The sequence below is a fragment of the Lipomyces chichibuensis genome, assembly GCF_038497645.1.
Source record: "Lipomyces chichibuensis strain CBS 12929 unplaced genomic scaffold V1513scaffold_5, whole genome shotgun sequence".
Lineage (NCBI taxonomy): Eukaryota > Fungi > Ascomycota > Lipomycetes > Lipomycetales > Lipomycetaceae > Lipomyces > Lipomyces chichibuensis.
This window is the reverse complement of record NW_027117457.1, coordinates 497,058-517,113: the sequence shown is the minus strand read 5'-3', so window position 1 is coordinate 517,113 and position 20,056 is coordinate 497,058. Positions and strand designations below refer to the sequence as shown.

At 49.1% G+C, this 20,056-nt stretch overlaps 9 protein-coding genes across 9 annotated transcripts; 4 read left to right on the top strand and 5 right to left on the bottom strand.

Annotated features, from left to right (window-relative positions):
• The first annotated feature begins 346 nt into the window (after window positions 1-346).
• V1513DRAFT_439284 (uncharacterized protein) lies at window positions 347-1,312 on the top strand. Its single transcript, XM_066897187.1, has one exon. It carries the CDS (start codon window positions 552-554, stop codon window positions 1,077-1,079), a length of 528 nt encoding a protein of 175 aa, XP_066755416.1. The 5' UTR covers window positions 347-551; the 3' UTR covers window positions 1,080-1,312.
• Window positions 1,313-1,351: 39 nt separating this feature from the next.
• Window positions 1,352-2,918, bottom strand: V1513DRAFT_429951 (uncharacterized protein; the record flags this gene model as incomplete). The annotated part of the gene is made up of 4 exons (XM_066896335.1): window positions 1,352-1,398; window positions 1,450-2,529; window positions 2,712-2,853; window positions 2,892-2,918. The coding sequence occupies 4 exons, from the start codon at window positions 2,916-2,918 to the stop codon at window positions 1,352-1,354; spliced, it is 1,296 nt and encodes a 431-aa protein (XP_066755415.1).
• Window positions 2,919-3,026: 108 nt separating this feature from the next.
• On the bottom strand, window positions 3,027-4,444 carry V1513DRAFT_439280 (mitochondrial 37S ribosomal protein uS9m). Its single transcript, XM_066897186.1, has 3 exons — window positions 3,515-4,444; window positions 3,382-3,462; window positions 3,027-3,322 (listed from the first exon to the last, which is right to left on the bottom strand). Exons 1-3 carry the CDS (start codon window positions 4,386-4,388, stop codon window positions 3,231-3,233), a joined length of 1,047 nt encoding a protein of 348 aa, XP_066755414.1. The 5' UTR covers window positions 4,389-4,444; the 3' UTR covers window positions 3,027-3,230.
• A 151-nt stretch (window positions 4,445-4,595) lies between these two features.
• Window positions 4,596-6,512, top strand: V1513DRAFT_410760 (EF1Bgamma1). The gene is made up of 5 exons (XM_066895717.1): window positions 4,596-4,696; window positions 4,795-4,917; window positions 4,989-5,052; window positions 5,233-5,661; window positions 5,721-6,512. The coding sequence occupies exons 1-5, from the start codon at window positions 4,667-4,669 to the stop codon at window positions 6,314-6,316; spliced, it is 1,242 nt and encodes a 413-aa protein (XP_066755413.1). The 5' UTR covers window positions 4,596-4,666; the 3' UTR covers window positions 6,317-6,512.
• Window positions 6,478-10,939, bottom strand: V1513DRAFT_462752 (SNF2 family N-terminal domain-containing protein). Its single transcript, XM_066899946.1, has 4 exons — window positions 10,650-10,939; window positions 10,222-10,579; window positions 8,110-10,169; window positions 6,478-8,059 (listed from the first exon to the last, which is right to left on the bottom strand). Exons 1-4 carry the CDS (start codon window positions 10,788-10,790, stop codon window positions 6,650-6,652), a joined length of 3,969 nt encoding a protein of 1,322 aa, XP_066755412.1. The 5' UTR covers window positions 10,791-10,939; the 3' UTR covers window positions 6,478-6,649.
• Window positions 10,940-11,178: 239 nt separating this feature from the next.
• On the top strand, window positions 11,179-15,974 carry V1513DRAFT_410756 (uncharacterized protein). Its single transcript, XM_066895716.1, has 5 exons — window positions 11,179-12,193; window positions 12,246-12,731; window positions 12,780-12,846; window positions 12,892-15,096; window positions 15,148-15,974. The coding sequence occupies exons 1-5, from the start codon at window positions 11,405-11,407 to the stop codon at window positions 15,747-15,749; spliced, it is 4,149 nt and encodes a 1,382-aa protein (XP_066755411.1). The 5' UTR covers window positions 11,179-11,404; the 3' UTR covers window positions 15,750-15,974.
• A 22-nt stretch (window positions 15,975-15,996) lies between these two features.
• V1513DRAFT_439268 (uncharacterized protein) lies at window positions 15,997-16,650 on the bottom strand. The gene is made up of 3 exons (XM_066897185.1): window positions 16,499-16,650; window positions 16,197-16,387; window positions 15,997-16,145 (listed from the first exon to the last, which is right to left on the bottom strand). The coding sequence occupies exons 2-3, from the start codon at window positions 16,329-16,331 to the stop codon at window positions 16,059-16,061; spliced, it is 222 nt and encodes a 73-aa protein (XP_066755410.1). The 5' UTR covers window positions 16,332-16,387; window positions 16,499-16,650; the 3' UTR covers window positions 15,997-16,058.
• Window positions 16,651-17,361: 711 nt separating this feature from the next.
• On the top strand, window positions 17,362-19,254 carry V1513DRAFT_439265 (uncharacterized protein). Its single transcript, XM_066897184.1, has one exon. The coding sequence runs from the start codon at window positions 17,687-17,689 to the stop codon at window positions 19,082-19,084; it is 1,398 nt and encodes a 465-aa protein (XP_066755409.1). The 5' UTR covers window positions 17,362-17,686; the 3' UTR covers window positions 19,085-19,254.
• Window positions 19,192-20,055, bottom strand: V1513DRAFT_439264 (mitochondrial 37S ribosomal protein uS10m). Its single transcript, XM_066897183.1, has one exon. It carries the CDS (start codon window positions 19,979-19,981, stop codon window positions 19,301-19,303), a length of 681 nt encoding a protein of 226 aa, XP_066755408.1. The 5' UTR covers window positions 19,982-20,055; the 3' UTR covers window positions 19,192-19,300.
• Window position 20,056: the final 1 nt, after the last annotated feature.

The window sequence follows — 20,056 nt, the reverse complement described above, 5'->3', positions numbered from 1 at the left end:
CTTTGGTTCCTGAAAATATTTAAGTTAATGCCGAGGCCAGCTGGATACAATCGATGTGGTGGTTGGTCGTCGTTGAATTTCGACAAGAAAAAATTGAATCGAGGAAGGCGGAAGTTGGAGGATATTGCAGGGTAACTTGGGATCAACGAGCTTGAAACTTTAATCTGGCACACATCACTTTCCAAAGAAAAGTTGGAACGGTAGCCAAGAATAGGGATGTAAGATACAAAATATAAGTGAAAGCGAGCAAAGCGCCAATATAATATTGAAATACTGAGAAAATAATTGAAATCGGCTTCAGATTATTTAGATTAGCAACTTTGGGTGGTACCTTTGGTGTGCGGCTCAGATATGCAATAATAAGGGGTGTGTACCCTAACATGCGTATATCTCTCCCACCCCCGCGTATGTACTCATTTTACTTCTGTGCACGCGCGCTTTTACAATATATAATTTCATATAGCAACCAGAAGCAGTATCAATCTCTATCACTAATTCACATACCTCGCTTTTCCCTCCGCGCACAGATCTGCGGTTAACAAGTCTCACAAATGGGCGCAGAAGCTTCAAAGCAACTAATAGACAATCTCGTCTCATCTACCAACTTCTCGGCCGAAGAAGTCGACCGACTTCGCAAACGGTTCATGAAAATTGACCGCGACAATTCCGGTACGATCGACAGAAATGAGTTCCTCGCGATACCAGCAATAGCAACAAACCCACTCGCGTCACGTCTGATTGCGATTTTTGACGAGGATGGCGGCGGAGACGTCGACTTCCAGGAGTTTTTGACCGGGCTGTCGGCCTTTTCGAGTAAAGGCGGCAGCGACGAGAAGTTGAGGTTTGCATTTAATGTGTATGATATGGACAAAGATGGGTACATATCCAACGGCGAACTATTTATTGTCATGAAGATGATGGTCGGGAGTAATTTGAAGGATCAGCAGCTGCAGCAGATTGTCGATAAAACAATCATGGAAGCCGACCGCGATGGCGACGGAAAAATTAATTTTGAGGAGTTTGTCGAGATGGTTTCTAGTACCGATATTGCGCAAAAAATGACACTGGATATATTTTAGTATTTTTATGCATTGTTATAAAACGTGAGTAAAATCTGTACATTAATCCTTTCTCAATGATTCATAAACAGCTGCTTTTAGAAACTCAATAGCGTATGCACATTGTCAGTAACCAATAAAACTCGTACACATGACTAAATAACAACCAAATGCACGGAGATAGCACATCATAACAAAAGCTAGATTACAGTCGGGTGCAGTAAGCGAAACGAAATGTACAAATGACGCCAGAGTATATTCCAGTCGTACGCAACAACGTCCAGCGTCGAGGCTCACCTCACACCTGAATCGCCCATCTGATCCAACATGCACTGTATTCCTGTAAAGACTTAGTCACGGACAGTCGATGGAAAACAAGACGCGGACATACCGTCGAGTATGCGTTCCTCCCATACTCCCATCTCGTAATCCACAAGGCCATACCGCTGTATGTTGTCCGACAACGAAATCACAAGCTCCGCCATGTCCTCCAGCTGCTGCCGCGTCAAACTCGTCGGTCCTTGTGCAACTGCAGTGCCGCCTCCGGACATGAGCCAGTTGCGGGATATGACACCAATCCAGGAACGATTGAACAGCCTCCAAAACTGCAGACGACAATCATATGGTAGCGAGTTGTCGTCTGCAAGCCCGAGATCAATGGCGTGGTCGCCGAGATACCGTGAGATGTCAGCAAGCCTAGGCATAATGTCCGTCGCGATTGCCGGCGTTGATGGAGGGCCGGCCGTGATGTATTGGAGCAATGACACCAGAGTCGCCTGTATTTGGTTTATGTCGGTATATACAGTTAGAACAGAGTTTGTCGCCGTATCTATTGGATAGTATGATGCTTGCGCATTTGTGGCGGGCTGAGATTGGTACTGCTCCAGAGAATGTGATCCCAACACAGCCTGGGCATGCTGAGAAGATTGGTGAGCAGAGGGATCAACAAAATAACCGTGTGAAGTGAGCATGGATCTACCAGCTGCAAAATACGATGGCAAGATCGCAGCCAACGATTCGGGATGCTGCTCGAATTGTATGCTCCCGAACACGGGATTCTCACTCTCACTGATATTACCCTGCTCTTGCTCTGCCTGATCTGCGTGCTGGGACGCGTTGTCGACACTGTCGACGCTGCTCAACAGTGTTGAGTATCGTATACCAACGTTTTGAGATTCCTGGTAGTAGTCGTACGGCTGCTCGTCCTGAGTCTCATGGGCGACAGACTGATCTGTGTAGCTCGTAACCTGGTCGCCTGCCGCCTGGCCAGCCACGGACGGGCTGACAGAGACTGGATAGGACGCGGAGGTGTAGCCGCGGTCGTACTCGTACTGGCCAGTAGGCGTCACTGCGACAAGATTGCAACAGCTGCTCCGAAATTGGAAGGTGGAAGAAGGAGCAATGGCCCTTGAGGGGTCGTCAACGTGGGCCGACCGGCAAGGGAAGGACCAGCGAGTTGGGATGGACAGTACTGGAATTGAAATCGTAGACGTCTTGGGAAAGAAGAGATTGTTTTTGCTGATATCTCGGGTGTGGTTGAGAGGACTAGTCAAAGGCGAATTGAAAGGACAGAGATTGGGCTTCTTGACAAAAAGTCGAGAAAAGCGGGGGGGGGAAACCCGATTTGTTGTGTTGGGCGTTCGTGAGTCGTACTTGACGTAAGATCAAAGTGCGCACGTGAGCTAGCCGCAGCCGTTAGCTCGGGTCTGCTCGAATCGTATCGCCAAGCCCAGATCAACGTTTGACACTTTGGACCCAGGGCCGCATACACGCGACCCGCAGTCCGGGTCGGTTCCTATTTCCGTACGTTAGTATTTCGACCGACTATCGGACCGATGTAGAATGGAAAGAGCTACTCATTGCGAATACTTGCGAGTGAGTATTAAGATCTACTGCGAATGACTTCCCTATTTTACGTCATAAGTATACTCCTCCCTCGCCGTTTACAATATGAGATATAAATCTAGTCATACGAATTCATTGTTTTTGGATATTTAAGGGAACTCAGCCATTATTTGGCATATACTAAGTATTTCAGCTAGAGACAAATGTGAAATAATTCCAATCCGGAAAAGTAATACATAGCATAGTACAGACTCGTTTATTCTGCTTCTGTGAGCACTGCCGCATAATATACAACCTTATGTACAAACAAATGTCTATGCACTGCAACTAACGCTTGACCCATTGTGGTGCCTTGCGTGCTTTAACCTTGCCCGGCTTCTTTCTCTCCACAACACGCAAATCTTGCTTCAGGGCGTTCGCTGTTGGCTATTAGTATCTTGCACGATAGACGAACAACAGATATAACAATGCAACTTACCCTTACGGAGAACGTTCGAAAACTGTGGGTTATACCGGACAAGCGCCTTAGCAACTCCGAGCGAGAGCGCACCTGCCTGACCTGTAGGAACTTGTGAGTGCTGTCCATCCAACAGATACTGCCAGACACTTACCGGTGGTACCACCACCACGAACCAACGCAAAGATATTGTAGTTTGTAAGCTGTCCAACAACACTCAGTGGACGCAAAATCGCCTCTCGGTCTCTCGCACGGTTGAATACGTCAGTCAGTCGCTTGCCGTTCACCAGCACCTGGCCTTCACCACGAACAATCCAAACAGTCGCCCTGGCGTCTTTCCGTTTACCGCGTCCCATCGCTCGGCCAAGGATGTCGATCTTTCGTCTTTCCGGCATGCTGCTTCTCGTAATCGCCGAGTTCGCAAATTGTGCCAGGAGCCGATTTACTTCGATTGGCCGCACATCCAGCCTTATCCTCGCAAGTCGCTGTAATATCGCTTTAATGGCATTGTAATCTCCTTGACGAGACAATCCCGATGGGTCAGTACCGCTATACTCGCTATAGGTCATCGGCTTGAATCCATCGTCGACACCGTCGGCCAGTCGAGGTAGCGCCGAAAACTTTCGATCAAGAGCGCGCAATTCGAGCAGCCTATCAGTGTGAAACCACGCAGCTGTAAAATACGACGGCGACACAGGCATGTCTCGCAGGAGCGGCAGGATCTCCTCGCCGTTTGTGTTGCGCGGCAGAATTCGCTTTGCTTGCTCCATTTTCTTACCTTCGAATCCGCTTTTGTAGTCATTCCATGGCTCCCACACGTCAATTACCCGTCGTTGAACGCGAGCAAAATCCAGATATGCCGGGCGTTTGGAGCTTATGGCCGGAGCCTCAGAAATCTCTACTTCTTTTTCGAGTCTGGTCGAAGAAGAGTGAAAACTGCGTGCAGTTAATGGCCGAAGTAACAACGTCCGCGGTAAATCCGCTGTCCGGTTTATTAGCCCCGGTAGAGTCGGCCTGTAGCACGCCATGCCGTATTTGCTAAATGGCGTTGATGGCTGTTTATCTTATTCGGAGTATACAACTGACAATGAGGTGTACGAAAATTTTGGTAAAGGGCTCAGAACCGAGAGTGCCTGCGTAGGTCACATCACGGTGTGCGTGTAGCGTGGGCCGGCGTAGTGAGGTACCCAGAACACGTTTTGAGCTCAGTACCTCTCTGCCCAATAATGCCCCTCTAAAATTTTTTATTTGGCCCCGAATCCGCTTCGTCATATTCAATCTCTGTGCCGAAATTATTCCAGTCAAAATGTCTTTCGGAAAACTCTACGGTTACGTTGTGAGTTCTTTTATATACTCATTAGCCTATTTTTATATAGCCATCAGGCATTGTGATGCAATCGGTCGTTGATGATGAGGATTTCTGACATTGAATAGGGAAACCCCAGAACCAATGTCCCTTACTTGCTTGCCAAGTCGCTAGGCCTCGACATTGAGGTCATTGAGACCGGTAACGGCAAGTACTCTGACGAATACGTAGCTCTTGTCCCCCAAAAGAAGGTACGCAGCGCACTTGTTACTTGGAATGAATTTCAAAGTCAGTCGTGGAGAATCTAACAGGTCGTCGACAGATCCCAGGTTTCGTTGGTGCTGATGGCTTGATCCTTCACGAGACAATTGCGATCTCCGTTTACTGTAAGTCATACAATCGTCTGATTCACGCGCTGCGAGCGGCTGGCAACATGATGAGTCTTTTCAAAATTATACAGTTATCCCTGTCTAAATCACACTGTGTTGAGGATATAAACTCTGATTACAATAACCGCTCGTCAGTCGCGTTAACTGCTTAGAGTACGCAGAAGCTAATAAGACAAGTCGCTTCCCAGAAGGAGGAGTCTGGTCTTCTTGGTAAGTCCAAGGCTGACCTTGCCTTGATCCTCAAGTGGATGTCCTTCACCAATATGGAGACATTTTCGCGTCTTGGCGCCTGGTGGAGACCATTGGCCGGCAAGGAACCCTACAACAAGAAGTCGGTCGACAAGGCTTCCGAGGACACTGAGCTCAGCATGTCCATTTACGAGAAGTACCTCACCGAGCACACCTGGCTCGTGGGCGAGCGCTTCACTCTCGCTGATCTCTTCGTTGCGAACCTCTTCTCCCGCGGTTTCGAACACGTCTTCGGCACCGCCTGGCGCGCGTCCCACCCTGCGATCACCCGATGGTTCACCACCGTTACCAACCAAGCGATCTGGCTCGATGTCCGTGGCCCATACAGCTTCATTGACGAGCCCATCAAGTATACTCGTAAGCCCCATCCCGTATACATATAAGCATGCATACGGACACGTGCTGACGATATGTAGCTCCCAAGAAGGAACCCGCCCCTAAAAAGGAGCAACCTAAGAAAGAGGCACCCAAGAAGAAGGAGGCTGACGATGAGGAGGAGGAGGAAGAAAAAACTACTTCCAAGCCCAAGCATCCTCTCGAGGCTCTAGGCCCGGCTAAGCTTCCACTGGACGCTTGGAAGCGACAGTACTCGAACGAGGACACCCGTCCCGTCGCTCTCCCCTGGTTCTGGGAGAACTATGATTCCGAGGAGTACTCCCTCTGGAAGGTCAAATACAAATACGACGACGAGCTCACACTCACCTTCATGTCCGCGAACCTGATTGGTGGTTTCTTCAACCGCTTGTCTGCCTCGACGAAGTATCTCTTTGGCTGTCTCGTCGTCTATGGCGAGAACAACTCCAACGGCATTGTCGGCGCGTTCCTCGTGCGCGGTCAGGAGTACGCTCCTGCGTTCGACGTAGCACCGGACTGGGAGAGCTACGAGTTCAGCAAGCTCGACGCGTCTAAGCCCGAGGACAAGGAGTTTGTCGAGGATATGTGGGCTTGGGACAAGCCTGTTGTCGTTGACGGTGTCCCGAAGGAGATCGCTGACGGCAAAGTTTTCAAGTAAACTCTGCCAAAGTGGGTGTACTTTTTTTTTAGTTGCTTTTGTGTTGGTAACGTTCCTTTGTTTTATGGTAGAGTTATGGGTTTATATGAAGTATGTAACACGTGAAGTGTAAAAGAATTAATGGCTATTCAAGTTCCCTTTTATAATTTGATATAGAAAAAGCATCTATTACCAATCATTACAGAGTACTATACGAATACACTAAATTATAATATATACCACTAACGATCAAATATCATACAACTCGTTTATACTAACACATGTAATAATAAAAAATTCAAACCGTAATTTCCATCGGAAGCATCAATTCGCCAATTTTTTTTTTCAGGTTGATCACTCAGTCCTACGCTTCTTCCCTCGTTTCTTCTCCCTCTTCAAATTCCTTTCTATAGCGTCCTCGATGGTATCCTCGTCATTATCAATTGCATCAAGCCACTGCTTCTCCGTCAACCCGTCATCGTATTTTGTGATTTTTCGTTTCCGCGCACCACGACCGGCAACTTCTTCTGTCTCCCGCATCTCAACGATTATATCACGCTGATAAATATCCGGTAACTCGCTGTCAGAATACAACCGATCCTTAGCTTTACTCTTGCCATACGGGGAATTCGCGATTCTATCGGCGTCCATCTTCCGAAACGCAATTGCCTCGCTGTCATCACGCGCTAGTAACTCGTTCAACTCCTCATCGTCTAGCTCTTCGTCTTCGTCATCCTCGTGTTTTTGTTTCTTCGCCTCCTCGGCTTCCAGCAACGAGCGCAAAAATGCTTCTTGTTCTTCAGCCGTGGATTTATTGTCGAATTTGCCCGCCTGGATGACCTTTCCGTCGATATCGAGTTTTTTGTGTGCCCGCTCGAGAATCATCTCCTCAACGGAATCTTCCGTAATCAGCCTGAAAATGCGCACTTCTTTCGTCTGACCAATTCGATGCGCACGGTCCTGCGCTTGCAAGTCCTGATGTGGATTCCAGTCCGTGTCGTAGATAATGACAGTATCAGCAGTTTGCAAATTCAATCCCAAACCTCCGGCACGAGTAGACAACAAGAACGCAAAATAAGGCGAATTCTCCGCGTTAAATTTCTTCAACAAGTCCGACCGATCCTCGGATTTCGTGCCACCGTCAAGACGAAGGTATTCCATTCCGCGCCATCGCAAGAAATCTTCCATGATGTCCATTATCTGAGTCATTTGGAAGAACATCAGCACTCTGTGGCCCGTCGCTTTGAATTTCGGGAGCATGCGGTCCAAAAGCTCGAATTTTCCTGCCGTCCGCCAGAGGTCGTCGTTTGTGAGACGATTGGGATTGATAAGATTCTCGATTTCCTCGAATACGAACGGATGGTTGCAGATTTTGCGGAGCTGCATGATTTGATTGTTCAGACCCTTAATACCGGACTTGTTGCCCCCGCCGGTCGTGCTCGAGCCAACGAAGAGAACATTGTGTTTAAGCATTTGCTCGTAAAGTTTGTGTTGCAGAGCCGACATCTTGCATTTGATGACCTTCTCAACCTTGTCGGGGAGGTCTTTCTCTACGTCTTTCTTGAGACGACGCAGAAGAAACGGACGAAGGACTTTGTGAAGACGACGGATAATAAGCAACGTCTCTTCTTCGGATAACTCCATCTTGTCTTGGCCACCAGTGTTCGCAAACGGGGTGTTGAACCACTCATCGAAAGACTTTACCGAGTTGAAAATCTTGGGAAGAACGAAATTGAGCAAGGCCCAAAGTTCGGGAAGGTTGTTCTAATCAATTAGCATCTTCGTTGTATAATAGTCTAGCAACAAATGCATACCTGTAACGGAGTACCGGTCAAGATTAATCGATATTTGGAATGGTAAAACTGAGTTAACGTGCTGCTGAGCTTCGACTGCGAGTTCTTCATACGATGGCCCTCATCGATGATCATATGAATCCACTTAATCCGGCTCAGAATCGGACGATCCTTGATGATATATTCATACGTGGTTAGCAACACCTGAAAGTCACCGGACCGGATGGCAGCCTGCTGCGCCTTACGCGCCAAAGGTGGACCCTTGTACACAACCTTCCTAATCGACGGCGCCCACTTCTCAAACTCAAGGTTCCAGTTGGTAAGAGTACTGAGCGGGACAATGACTAGGTAAGGTCCCGCTTGCTGTTTTTGTTCAACCAAGTACGTGATCAACGAGATCGTCTGAATAGTCTTGCCAAGACCCATCTCATCGGCCAGAATACCGTTAAGATTGTTGTTATAGAGAGACACCATCCATTGTAATCCTTTGATCTGATATTCTTTCAGTGACCCGCCAATCAAATTAGACGGCTGGCGAGTGACAATTTCCTGAACACGGTGCGCTACACCGTAGTAGTCTAGCTTCTCCTCGCCTTCCTCATCCAACTCGATCTCTTCCTCATCTGGAACAATTCTACCCTCCAAGACCTTGCTCTCTCGCTGTTGGTCCTTGACAGCCTGCGCAAGAGAGTCCAAGAAAGTGTTAGTCTGCCTTAGCAAGTGCGTAATGCGAGTATCCTTAGTCTGGTCAAGCAACTTCATGTACGCCTCTTCATCGTTAGCCTTCAACGCCTGGAGACGCTGCTTAGCCGTACGTTCCGCACGACGTTGCTCTTCACGTTCAGTATACGCATGATATGCAAGCACAGCCTTGCCAAGCCTCTGGTGCTTGTTCCGCTTCATGCGACCGTTATTAAGCATCTCAGTACCATGATTACAGACACCAACAAGGTAGTCTAAATTCCGCTGCCGTTCCCGCTTTTCGCGCTCAGCACGCTGTTGCTTCTCGAGCTGCTCAGTGAGACGCGCCTCACGTAAACTCTGCTTCTTCAACCGCCGGAAATTAGACCGGCTGGCCGTCATGGCTAGCGTGTTGAAATGAGCAATCGACTTGAGAACTTGGCTGCGCATCTCGCGCTGCTTAGCTAGCATGCGAAGTCCTTTCAACTCAATTAAAGCCTTCACTTTGAGCTTGTCCTCCGCAGTGAAAGACCCGAATGTTTCAATAACGTCGAATCCAGATTCTTCTTTCTCCTTCTGAGGCTCCCCTTCAGAGTCGACTTCCATCTTAGGACCATCATTGCTTTCCTTCTTCTTCTCCGTCGGCACAAAGTCGCGGGTAGCCTCGGACGACAAATCCTTGGCATCAAAAGCAGAAATATTCGCAGGCAAATTCTCTAACTCAGTGATTCTGGTAGCGACACGATTTTTGATCGCTGTCTCTCGTGCCTCTTTCAAGGCAATAATGTCGACTCCACTAGGCATAATCGACGGGATTAGCAACCTGTTCTGGCGCGAGACAAAGTCCATGTACTGAATCGGTTGCTGTACTTGCAGGTACGGCGAGACAATCTCGTATTTGGAACCGGCTGACGGTCCTGAAGTTGGGGGGGCGGCAATAGCTGAAGCCGCTGCGGGAGGAGTCTGAGAAGCAGCAGTGGTCGGTGGTGGGATGGGAGCCGCAGTAATCGGCGTGGCTTTGACGGCAGGCGACGCAGGTGGAATTAGCTGCCCGGCAGGTACTTGTCCCGGCAGCGGAGGCACTGCAGACGAGCCCGCTGGTGTCTGCTGCATGGTCAGCGGGGTTCCGTTAGGCGGTGGTGTGAACGACGGCTGACGTGCCCGCTGTTGCTGCTGAAGTTGCCTTAATGGCGCGAACAACTGCTGCTGCAACTGCGGAGGAATAACCATATTTTTGGAAATCAACTTGAATGCCGTGATCTGTGTGCGAAGCATCTGAAGTTGCTCGGCAGTGAATGGACTGTTTGTAGGCGTCACAAACGGCGGAGCAGAGCCAGCCGTTGATCCCAAGCGCGAAGGGGGGTTTGTCGTGACTTGATTTTGCAAAGCAGGATTATATTCTAAGGCGTATTAGCATCACCAGTCTTTCTCTCGTATTCATCGTTTACGTACGCAATCCGCCATTAAGAGCTGTTTGTGGAGCCTGCGCAGGAGCGACCGATTGAGTTGGCGGCTGCGCCTGCTGCTGGCGAAACTGGAGCTGCTGCATCTGCAATTGCAGTTGAGCCTGTTGCTGGACGGCATTCGGCTGAGGAATCTGCTGCTGGGTCGGCTGTGTGATTGTAGACTGGGGCGGCTGTTGCTGTTGTGATTGCGCCTGTCCTTGCTGCTGAGCCTGTTGCTGCTGCTGGAGACGCTGCTGCTTGTACATCTCCTGCTGCTTTGAGATAAGGCGTAGTACTTTTGATATATTTGCAAACTCGGGGTTAGAGACTTCGTCGGCGCCATGGGCCTTCAGTGCTTGCCATCGCTAGAAAATAGAGATCAGTGGCGAATTCACAATGAGAGGCGGGATCCGCATCAAGTGCGCATGAACGTACTATGAGCAATTGCTGGACGCCTTCACGTGTGGTTGGAATCGGCATCTGCGCAGGATGGAAGCCGTTCACGGACATATGCGCCGGATTTTGAGGAGGGGCGCCAGGCTGGGCGGGGGGAACAGCCTGGGGCGGCGCGCTCATGGTGGACGGACGGAGACGTGTTGTTTATTTGCAGAACGCGGGTGGGACGCGTACGCGACGTAAATAGAGGGTGGACGGGAACTGTTTTAGCAGGCGAGATTGGATAAGCGGTCGCGATGGCTGCCGGGGGTGCAGATTATTCGAGTTTGGTGTGCTTGGTGTCGATGGGACCAAAACGAAAATCCGCGGCGGTGCAGTTTCGCAGTGCACTAGCAACTTTCTCACTTCTTCCGCATCTATCATGAGAAGGAAGCATCAAATTCAATTGTTTTGGTGGGCAAACTACCAATATACCCTAACCCCAAATATCACGTGCAAATGTTGTTACCCGGCACGCTGGAGATTGTCGTTGTCTGACTCGAAAGCTCCATGGCGGAGCTACAGGAATTGACAATCTCCGGCCGTTTCACGACAACAGTTGCAAATACCGAATTAGTTATCGTGTTGCCTCGCCTTTCTCATAGTCCGGTGGCAGCAGCGAACTCGAAAGTGTAGTGCGTCCTAATTGTGCTGCGAAGGACCCGAGCTGCTTCGGTCCTGCGGTTGATTGGCCACTTGCGTACAATCACAGCAATTGATATTCGGTGAAAACTGCAAGCGCATGCGAATGCACAATGTCTTCATGGTCTCCACTCCACGACGCAAATGATGAACAATCTCCCGACCGGCCGCAGTCGCCCTCATCGTCCAGTTCGAATGCGTCAGTACGAGGTCGTCGCGGCCGTCGGGACTCAACGGCAACGGAGCCGATTTACTACGGCGAAATGGCCCAGGATCGCATGTTCGATGGTCCAGTGCCAGATTCTGTCCCGTCGTCAATATCTTCTTTTGCGCATCGCCAGCGGTCTCGCTCGCGGTCCGTGTCCACGACTCGCAGTTTTCGGTTTTTTGACACGGCGGCTGTAGAGCGTGCCCACGAGATCGACCAACAGATCCACGGGTACCAGTACGATGATGAAGATGAGTATGGAAGCGACGTGTTTGCTGATCATGCGAGCATACGGTCGACGGACGAGATACACAGCCTGCACACCGTCAACACGAACGGCAGCTATCGACCGCATAGAGGCTCATTCGAGAATATAGATCCTAGCAAGCAGTTCAACCGCCAGGATTCAACTGACATGCCATTGCTGGATCGTTCCGAGTCGTATGAAGGGTTGCCGAGCGAGACTTGTCAGACCCCGGATATTGTCCAGCAGACGGTCTACCTTAGCGAGGAGGATCTCATTCTTGCGTTGGCTGGTTACAAGTCCAGTACGCACCGGGTGTTCATTTTCGCACTGCTGTGCATTTTCACAGGTGGACTGGCATATCTTATCCTGAGGTGGCTCCCAAGATATAGGGTCTATTTGATGGGTCATAAAGCACCGCTTGCCAAGTGCGATTGGGTGGTCCTAGAGGTGAGTACGGCATTTATTCTCTTTTTAATTATTCATAGTAACAGTCCCGTAGAACCAATGGGGCGAGCTGTCATTCCATAATGTCATCAAGCGACGCTACAACTTCCCGATGTCCACCGTGTTCAACATACAGAAAGATCCCCACAAACCATCAGCCGACCTGGACTACGATCCTCTAATCCCGATCTTGCAATACTTTGACTACCGCTACATGCGTCTGATTCTACACCCCACTGAAGGGAAATTCGTGCTCAACAACGACTGGCGCGACATATCATGGACAAACCACAACACCATCCGCAACGGTCTTGAGTCCGCAACAATCGAAGAACGAGGTCTTGTTTTCGGTGAAAATAGTATCGAGATTGAAGATAAGACCGTTCTGCAGTTGTTGGTCGAGGAGGCGCTGCATCCTTTTTATATATTCCAGCTATTTTCGATGATTTTGTGGGCATTGGATGAGTACTATTACTATGCAGCCTGCATTTTCGTGATTTCCGTTATCAGTATTACGAATACACTAATTGAGACGAAGAGCGTAAGTAGTCATTAACTCTCATTCAAGTGCGGTTGGCTAAGTCTTTAGAACATGCGCCGGTTAAGAGAGATATCACGATTCGTATGTAACGTCCGCGTTCTTCGTGACGGGTTCTGTAAGTCAACCTCTGACATTGCAATGACATCCGCTGACAAAGCAGGGGTCAACATTCCATCCACAAGTCTTGTTCCAGGTGACGTATACGAAATCTCGGATCCTTCTCTTAGTTACTTCCCCTGTGACTCGATCCAGCTTACAGGCGATTCCATCGTGAACGAGAGCATGCTCACGGGTGAATCAATCCCGGTATCCAAATACTCAGCCACGGCCGAAACACTTTATCTCCTTGCCGACTCCAACCCCGGAACGATCGTGCCCGAATTGGCTAAGAACTTTCTCTTTTGCGGAACCAAAATAGTACGTGTCCGAAAGCCACAAGTCGGCAACACTCATTCCGCTCCTCAAAACACCGACGAGGAAGCCGTCGCATTAGCACTCGCTGTCAAGACGGGATTCAACACCACAAAAGGGGCCTTAATCCGCTCGATGCTGTTTCCAAAACCGTCGGGGTTCAAGTTTTACAGGGACTCATTCCTGTATATCGCTGTCATGTCAATGATGGCTGCGCTTGGGTTTATATTCTACACGATCACATTTATAAAGCTGGGGTTGCCGGCTAGCTTGATTGCGTTTCGGTCGCTTGATTTGATTACGATTGTTGTTCCGCCCGCTTTACCTGCCACGTTGACTATTGGTACGAATATCGCGCTGTCGCGGTTAAAGAAAAAAGATATCTTCTGTATTAGTCCCAGCCGAGTGAACGTAGGTGGAAAGCTAGATGTCGTATGCTTTGACAAAACGGGAACTCTCACCGAAGATGGGCTGGACGTACTTGGAGTGCACGTCGTGAATCAGCGGGAATCTAAATTCAGTGACTTACTTCCATCCGCGACTTCCGTGGTGCCAACATCAGCGAAGGACGTGGATTCGAAATGGAACGTGAGATTATCAATGCTCTTCGCCATGGCGACATGTCATTCGCTACGCCTTATCGACGAGGATCTACTCGGCGACCCGTTGGACTACAAGATGTTCACATTCACAGGCTGGACGTATGAAGAGGATGGCAATTACTACAGTCCCGAAGGGCAAGATGTGGACAGGAGTCCGACGGAGTACACGTCGCTGGCCAACGAATCTAACAAACTTTCACCGCTAGTCATGCACCCGCCTGCTGAATTGGCGCGAAATATTGTCGCCGGGGATGCTGACAGCTCGTTTGGTATTGAGGGTGCTGATCTCGGGGTCATTCGGTGCTTCGAATTTGTATCGCAGTTACGTCGCATGAGCGTAATTGTTAGGCGATTCAAGGACCCCGATATGCAAGTTTTCGTAAAAGGAGCGCCGGAAATCATGAGGCAGATTTGCAAGCCGGAGTCATTTCCTGCGGATTACGATGAAATGCTGCATAACTACACTCATAAAGGGTACCGAGTTATTGGCGTCGCGGCGAAGAGATTACAACGGCTGTCGTGGTTCAAAGCGCAGAAGCTCAAACGCGAAGATGTCGAAAAGGATTTGGCGTTTGTTGGGTTCATCGTATTCGAGAATAAGCTCAAGCCGTCAACGACTGCGATTATTCATGAATTGGGCGAGGCAAAAATCCGGACAGTTATGTGCACGGGCGATAACGTGTTGACTGCGATCAGCGTTGGGCGCGAGTGCCGGTTAGTGCGCAAGGATGCGCCGGTGTTCATTCCGCATTTTGAAGAGAACACGATTTTGCGGTGGGAATGCGTTGATGATCCGGAGCTGATTCTGGATTCGACAACGCTTGTTCCGGTATTGTCGACCAATGGGAGCGATTATTCGGCTGAGGCGATGAGGCATTACACACTTGCTATCACGGGCGATGTGTTTCGGTGGATCATGAACTGCGGAACGATAGATTTGATCAACAAGATGCTCATCAAGGCCAGCATCTACGCACGCATGTCGCCGGACGAGAAACACGAGTTGGTGGAGAAACTCCAGGGAATAGATTACTCCGTCGGCTTCTGTGGCGATGGTGCAAACGACTGTGGGGCACTGAAGGCTGCGGACGTCGGAATCTCATTGTCAGAGGCAGAAGCGTCAGTCGCGGCACCGTTCACCAGTCGCGTGTTCGACATTTCGTGCGTGCCGGACGTTATCCGTGAAGGCCGGGCCTCGCTGGTGACGAGTTTCTCGTGTTTTAAGTACATGTCATTGTACTCCGCCATCCAGTTCTCGACTGTGGGGATATTGTACAAATCAGGCACGAACCTGGGAGACTTTCAGTTTCTGTTGATCGACATGTTCCTGATCCTCCCTATAGCAGTATTCAGTATGTGGCTTGTTTTGTCAAAGTTTAGAAGGACAATGCTAACGAAAGTAGTGGCTTGGGCCGGCCCGTATCCTATTCTCTGTCCCAAACGACCGACCGCGAATCTTGTGTCGCAAAAGATTCTAATGAACTTGATTGGGCAAATCATCATTAACGTGATGTTCCAATTCACAATTTGGACGCTCGTTAAACAGCAGCCATGGTACATGCCGCCCGTGGCTGGTGCGGACGACCAACACGTGCAATCTTCGGACAACACGAGTTTGTTCCTCGCATCGTGCTACCAATACATTTTCATTGCTATAGTTCTGAGCGTGGGGGCCCCGTACCGCGAGCGCATGATTAAAAATGGACCGTTCATGCTCACGATTGCGATTACTATGACGATGGCGTCGCTTATTCTACTCATGCCACCGAAATGGCTGTTTAATCTGCTTGTGTTGACGCCGTTAAGCTTTGCGTTCAAGCTGGTCATATTGTGTGCTGCGGTTGCGTATTTTGGTGTCGCCTGGGTTGGAGAGAAGTATTTGTTTCCCAAGATTTCTGCCGGGATTACGCGTACGAGGAGGGTGATGCGTGGTCGACGGACCAAGACTCGGAAGAGATTTAAAGTGTTGATAGAAGAGCTTGAGGAGGAATTTCAGTTTATATGAGTTGTTTCTATTTCACGATTAGAAGCGAGCAACCCTACATTTGGTAGGTGTAGGGTAGTATATGTTTTTTCATTGGTGGAAGAAAAGCGGGGATGGGCTTACTTATTTGATATTGGGGGGCTTGTGTTAGATTGGCAGGGGAAAAGTTTGAATATTCAGAGGTGTTTTTCTTCAATATATGCATGTCCAAATTAGAAACGCAATGAAGCAATTCATAATCACGCATGAGCGAGTATAATGCACAGTATAAATGCAAAACCGTCCTGTAGTAGGACCCCAATGTCTTTATTCATGATATGATACATTAATCTAATGATGTTCCTTCTTATGTTCGTCATGGCCAACAGCATGATGTCCCTCCCATGGATGCCGGAATCCGAAAAGAACAGGTCCGTCCTGTAATGTTATTAGCTTACTAGCCCAAATTACGATAAGCTAGATGCTGACCTCCTTCAGTCTGTACATGACCCAGAACCACATAGCACCGCCGAGCACTAAGGTCGAGATACGATAGAAGCGACGCGGGGGGTGGATATCGATGGGACCGGAGTATGTCTTTGGTCCATGGTGGCCACCTGCCATTGTACTGTATTATATCGTGCTTGTAGAAATTGTATTGTATATGCGAATTGTGACGGCTAGAAGAGTAAGTCAGACAGAGAAATACGATGCAATTCTCGTCAATATCATCCATTTTGGATCTCCATGTCAACCTCTTTACCCGCAGACCATTAAACTAGCACACTTACCACAATCCTCCGCACACGTATAGAATATCTCTATAAATGATAGCTATTGGTTGCCAAGAATAGTGCGGAACGACGAGAACTAGCCGATATTCGTTGCTAGCCCAACTTCACTCTGTTCGACGACGACCGGAGCCAACCAGTGTCACTCTGTCCTGGCTCCGTAAAATTCAGCCTGCGCGTATCGCCCATCACTAACAAATTTCATGCCCATACCACATTAAATTTGGGAACAGATGATTGGTTGGTGCTAGATTGCTCATAGGGTTAGGGCTTTGATAGGGCTGTTGCCACCGGCGCCGGATAACTTTAGAGTTGACATGCGTCGAGGCATAATAATTATTTTATGTCAAGAACTCATCGCTTGCTGCAAATGACTGAATTAATTGCCACCTCCACACAGGAGGTCGAATGCTTTTTTGTGCCGGGGAATGCGCAGTACTAAGCACTACGCTGACGGCCGGGAGAAGTCGCTTGTACGGCGAAAATCGGAAGTGGACCCTGCTTGCTGTCAATCCACCAGCGGATGCTATTAATCAATACCGATGCCGTGTCGTATAAGAGTCACTACAACTGTTCATTACGAACTTTCAATTGCACTCCATCCACAACCATTGCCGGAAAAAGATATTGTATATCTGCAACGTATATGTGTATCGTGCCTAGCATTTTGGCAGACTTCCCCGAAGTCACAGAGAATTTTATCAAACTGCCAAACTGTTCTAATAAACACTACCTTATTACTCCCAGTGCTACCACCATTATTACACACTGTGCTATCCGTGTATTAAATCTCGACTTAGCTTTTTAGCATAGAATGTTAAATGAATAATGGTAACACGTAAACTAACAACGGCGATGCTGGCCACAATCACTGGTGTCGGAGTTTCCTCGGCGACACGCCATTCAATTATGCCATGCGGCTTCGCTGCGGCGCGGCTTGGGCTCGACGTCGAAGTCGCCATCCGGTCGCCTGCCACTCACTACTTATTTAATTGTTTTTACTTCTCCTCGTTCTGCCATCTGTTACACTGCACTGCACTTCACTATACCGTATACAGTACTCAGTACGCTATACTTACTTTGTAGTGCCTCCAAAGCTCGCAGGTCGACAGTCATAGAGTCATATATAGATATAGACTGATACATACTACCTCACGACCCATCCTTTTGTCGTCCATACAGAATACAATGGCTTCTTTCGATATCATTGCCAATTTGCCAATCGACATCATCCCCTCCATCGTCCAGTATATTCCGCGCTACACAGATCTTGTCCACTTCCAACGCGTCTGCAAGGTATGGCGGTATATATTCACCAGTCCCGTCTCGTACGCTGCGCTAGTCGGTCCCTTGCATGTCGACGCAGACACGGACGACGACGCCTACAACCGTTTCCTCAAAATGTGTTATGACCAGCACGCTATTATGACCCTCAATCTCTCACAGAAATGCGTTTACAAAGTGGGGCCTCACATCACAAAACAGGTCTCGTGCTCAGCGTACTCCACCAACTACCTTGTTCTCTACCTCCAGCACGACCGCCGCTTTCTCGTCTGGGACTTCACATCCGACGACCACGGCAACTACGACATGGAGCCCCGCGTGCTCGACTTTGGTACCGGCCGGGTCACCGACATGATCGTGTCCGACAAAGCCGGATATCTCATCTGGCAAGAGTCCGACAAGGACGCCATCTTCGTTTTCGACCTAGCCACAGCATTCTGGCCCTCAACTCCTTTTTCCTCGACTTCGCTCTCGTCACAAAGTTCATCTAGCACGATGTCCACACAACAATCTGGCCGCGGTATCCAGGTTCTGCCGTTCCCTCAAGGGTGCAGGCTCTCGGGCCTAAACCCATTCAGCTGCGACGGCGAGCACCTTGTCGCACGGTTCGGCATTGGCGTCGGATCGCCCAAGAAATTCGTCATGGTCTGGGACCTGCGCACACGAGAGCTCGTGTCCAAATTCCCCTTCACCGAGACAGGATTGTGGGATACATCCGCGATCTTCGCGGAGAAAAAGATATACTTGTTTTCGCTTCCTCCGCGGACAGAGGACTTACGGTTGTTCCAGTTCCCGGGGTACTGTAAGACGTACAATTTGTCCGGAAAAGTCACTTCGTCGGTAGGAGTATTGCCAGGCACGGAGTTCCGGTTCAACAGGATGTTCGAACCTTTGTGCCACGACGGCAAGATCCACTATGCCATCTCACGGCAAGGCGGATTACATCGTGGTCACTGTCTGTCGACAATGACAGTTGACGAGCACACTGGTGTGGGCAAGGAACGCAAGTTTTATCCTTGTTGCGGCACGGCGGGTGACTCAGACTCATACGTCGATGACAACTACTACCCCGTCCAGGACTGCATCACACAGAAAAAGAGTCAGTGTGTGTATTTGTTCCACGCTATCTCCTCCTCTGAAGGTATCTCCGGCGAAGTCGAGATCTGGGATACAACTTCGGATAATTCGCGGCGGTACTGGTTGCCCAAAGTCCGTGCTGTGTTTGGCAATGAGACGTTTTTTGGAAAGTTTGTGAATAGAGATTTATACATTCATCGGTACTCGAGATGGGATGAGAAGTAATTCATCGGAATTAGATAGAAACTGGTTGCGGCGTAATAGAGTTGGTTGGATTGGAGTTAGATCGGAATGATACATGAGGGAGATACAACTTGTTTTATTTTGTACGTGGCGGCGTCGGTCATTGATATTGTACAAGTTAAATTATAGTGACTCAAATATTTACATGCAAGTACAAAAACTCCCTATATACCCAAGCGAACTCCTCATTTCTACATCCTACTCCTCTTCGTTCGGTCTCTGTTCCTTCACCGCGAGCTCTTCAAATTCAAAGTCAATCGACTCATGATTATACAGCTGAGCCTTCATTGCCACACCCGCCAACTCGTACTTCCGCAAAAATCCAAGCCAAGTCTCAACAGTATCCATATGCGCGTCTAAGACCTGGATAAGCCTCTTATGTGTGACTCGTTCGAAATTGACCTTTGTTTTCGCGTGGGCGAAAGGCGACTTGACAATAGTCCATTTTTCTGTCCGTTTAGGCACGTACACCGGCCCGCGAACAGGCATGTTCAAATAAAACGCCGCACGCATGGCGAAGTCCGCGAAAAAATCGATTTGATCGACAGTATATGCGCGTAAGTGCAGGTCACACGTCCGTTGGCCGTGGGTAGGCGTGAGTTTCAGCGGGGCGTAGTGGGTGAGCTCAACGTTCATTGGCATAGGGCGCCCTGTGCCGGGGAAGACCATCTGTGACGATGCGACATAGTTCGAACCTGTTGTTTGATTGACGTAGTATTGCCGGATGTGCGGATTTGTGTACGGAATCTCATCGGTGGAATCGGATGGCATCTGCTCTTCGGCAGCGGACAGCGGCCATGGACGCTCAATGTGGTAGAAGCGCCGTGTGAACGGTGTGATGCCGCAACATTGCATCAATCGTAGTCTTCGAATACTCATTTCTGTGCGTCGTGGACTGTATATGTGCGTAACAGTGTTCGCTCCTTATCGGATAGAAAATTTTGAGAGAGCGAT

Coding starts and splice junctions, on each gene's coding strand:
- V1513DRAFT_439284 (XM_066897187.1), top strand. CDS start 552: ATGGGCGCAGAAGCTTCAAAGCAACTAATAGACAATCTCGTCTCATCT.
- V1513DRAFT_439280 (XM_066897186.1), bottom strand. CDS start 4,388: ATGGCGTGCTACAGGCCGACTCTACCGGGGCTAATAAACCGGACAGCG. Junction 3,463..3,514: donor TCGTGGTGGTGGTACCACCG/GTAAGTGTCTGG, acceptor AAGTTCCTACAG/GTCAGGCAGGTGCGCTCTCG. Junction 3,323..3,381: donor TTCGAACGTTCTCCGTAAGG/GTAAGTTGCATT, acceptor AATAGCCAACAG/CGAACGCCCTGAAGCAAGAT.
- V1513DRAFT_410760 (XM_066895717.1), top strand. CDS start 4,667: ATGTCTTTCGGAAAACTCTACGGTTACGTT. Junction 4,918..4,988: donor CTCTTGTCCCCCAAAAGAAG/GTACGCAGCGCA, acceptor GGTCGTCGACAG/ATCCCAGGTTTCGTTGGTGC. Junction 5,662..5,720: donor CGAGCCCATCAAGTATACTC/GTAAGCCCCATC, acceptor GACGATATGTAG/CTCCCAAGAAGGAACCCGCC.
- V1513DRAFT_462752 (XM_066899946.1), bottom strand. CDS start 10,790: ATGAGCGCGCCGCCCCAGGCTGTTCCCCCCGCCCAGCCTGGCGCCCCT. Junction 10,580..10,649: donor GCGTCCAGCAATTGCTCATA/GTACGTTCATGC, acceptor TCTATTTTCTAG/CGATGGCAAGCACTGAAGGC. Junction 8,060..8,109: donor TGACCGGTACTCCGTTACAG/GTATGCATTTGT, acceptor CTAATTGATTAG/AACAACCTTCCCGAACTTTG.
- V1513DRAFT_410756 (XM_066895716.1), top strand. CDS start 11,405: ATGTCTTCATGGTCTCCACTCCACGACGCAAATGATGAACAATCTCCC. Junction 12,194..12,245: donor GCGATTGGGTGGTCCTAGAG/GTGAGTACGGCA, acceptor ACAGTCCCGTAG/AACCAATGGGGCGAGCTGTC. Junction 15,097..15,147: donor CCTCCCTATAGCAGTATTCA/GTATGTGGCTTG, acceptor TAACGAAAGTAG/TGGCTTGGGCCGGCCCGTAT.
- V1513DRAFT_439268 (XM_066897185.1), bottom strand. CDS start 16,331: ATGGCAGGTGGCCACCATGGACCAAAGACATACTCCGGTCCCATCGAT. Junction 16,146..16,196: donor TCATGTACAGACTGAAGGAG/GTCAGCATCTAG, acceptor ATAACATTACAG/GACGGACCTGTTCTTTTCGG.
- V1513DRAFT_439265 (XM_066897184.1), top strand. CDS start 17,687: ATGGCTTCTTTCGATATCATTGCCAATTTGCCAATCGACATCATCCCC.
- V1513DRAFT_439264 (XM_066897183.1), bottom strand. CDS start 19,981: ATGAGTATTCGAAGACTACGATTGATGCAATGTTGCGGCATCACACCG.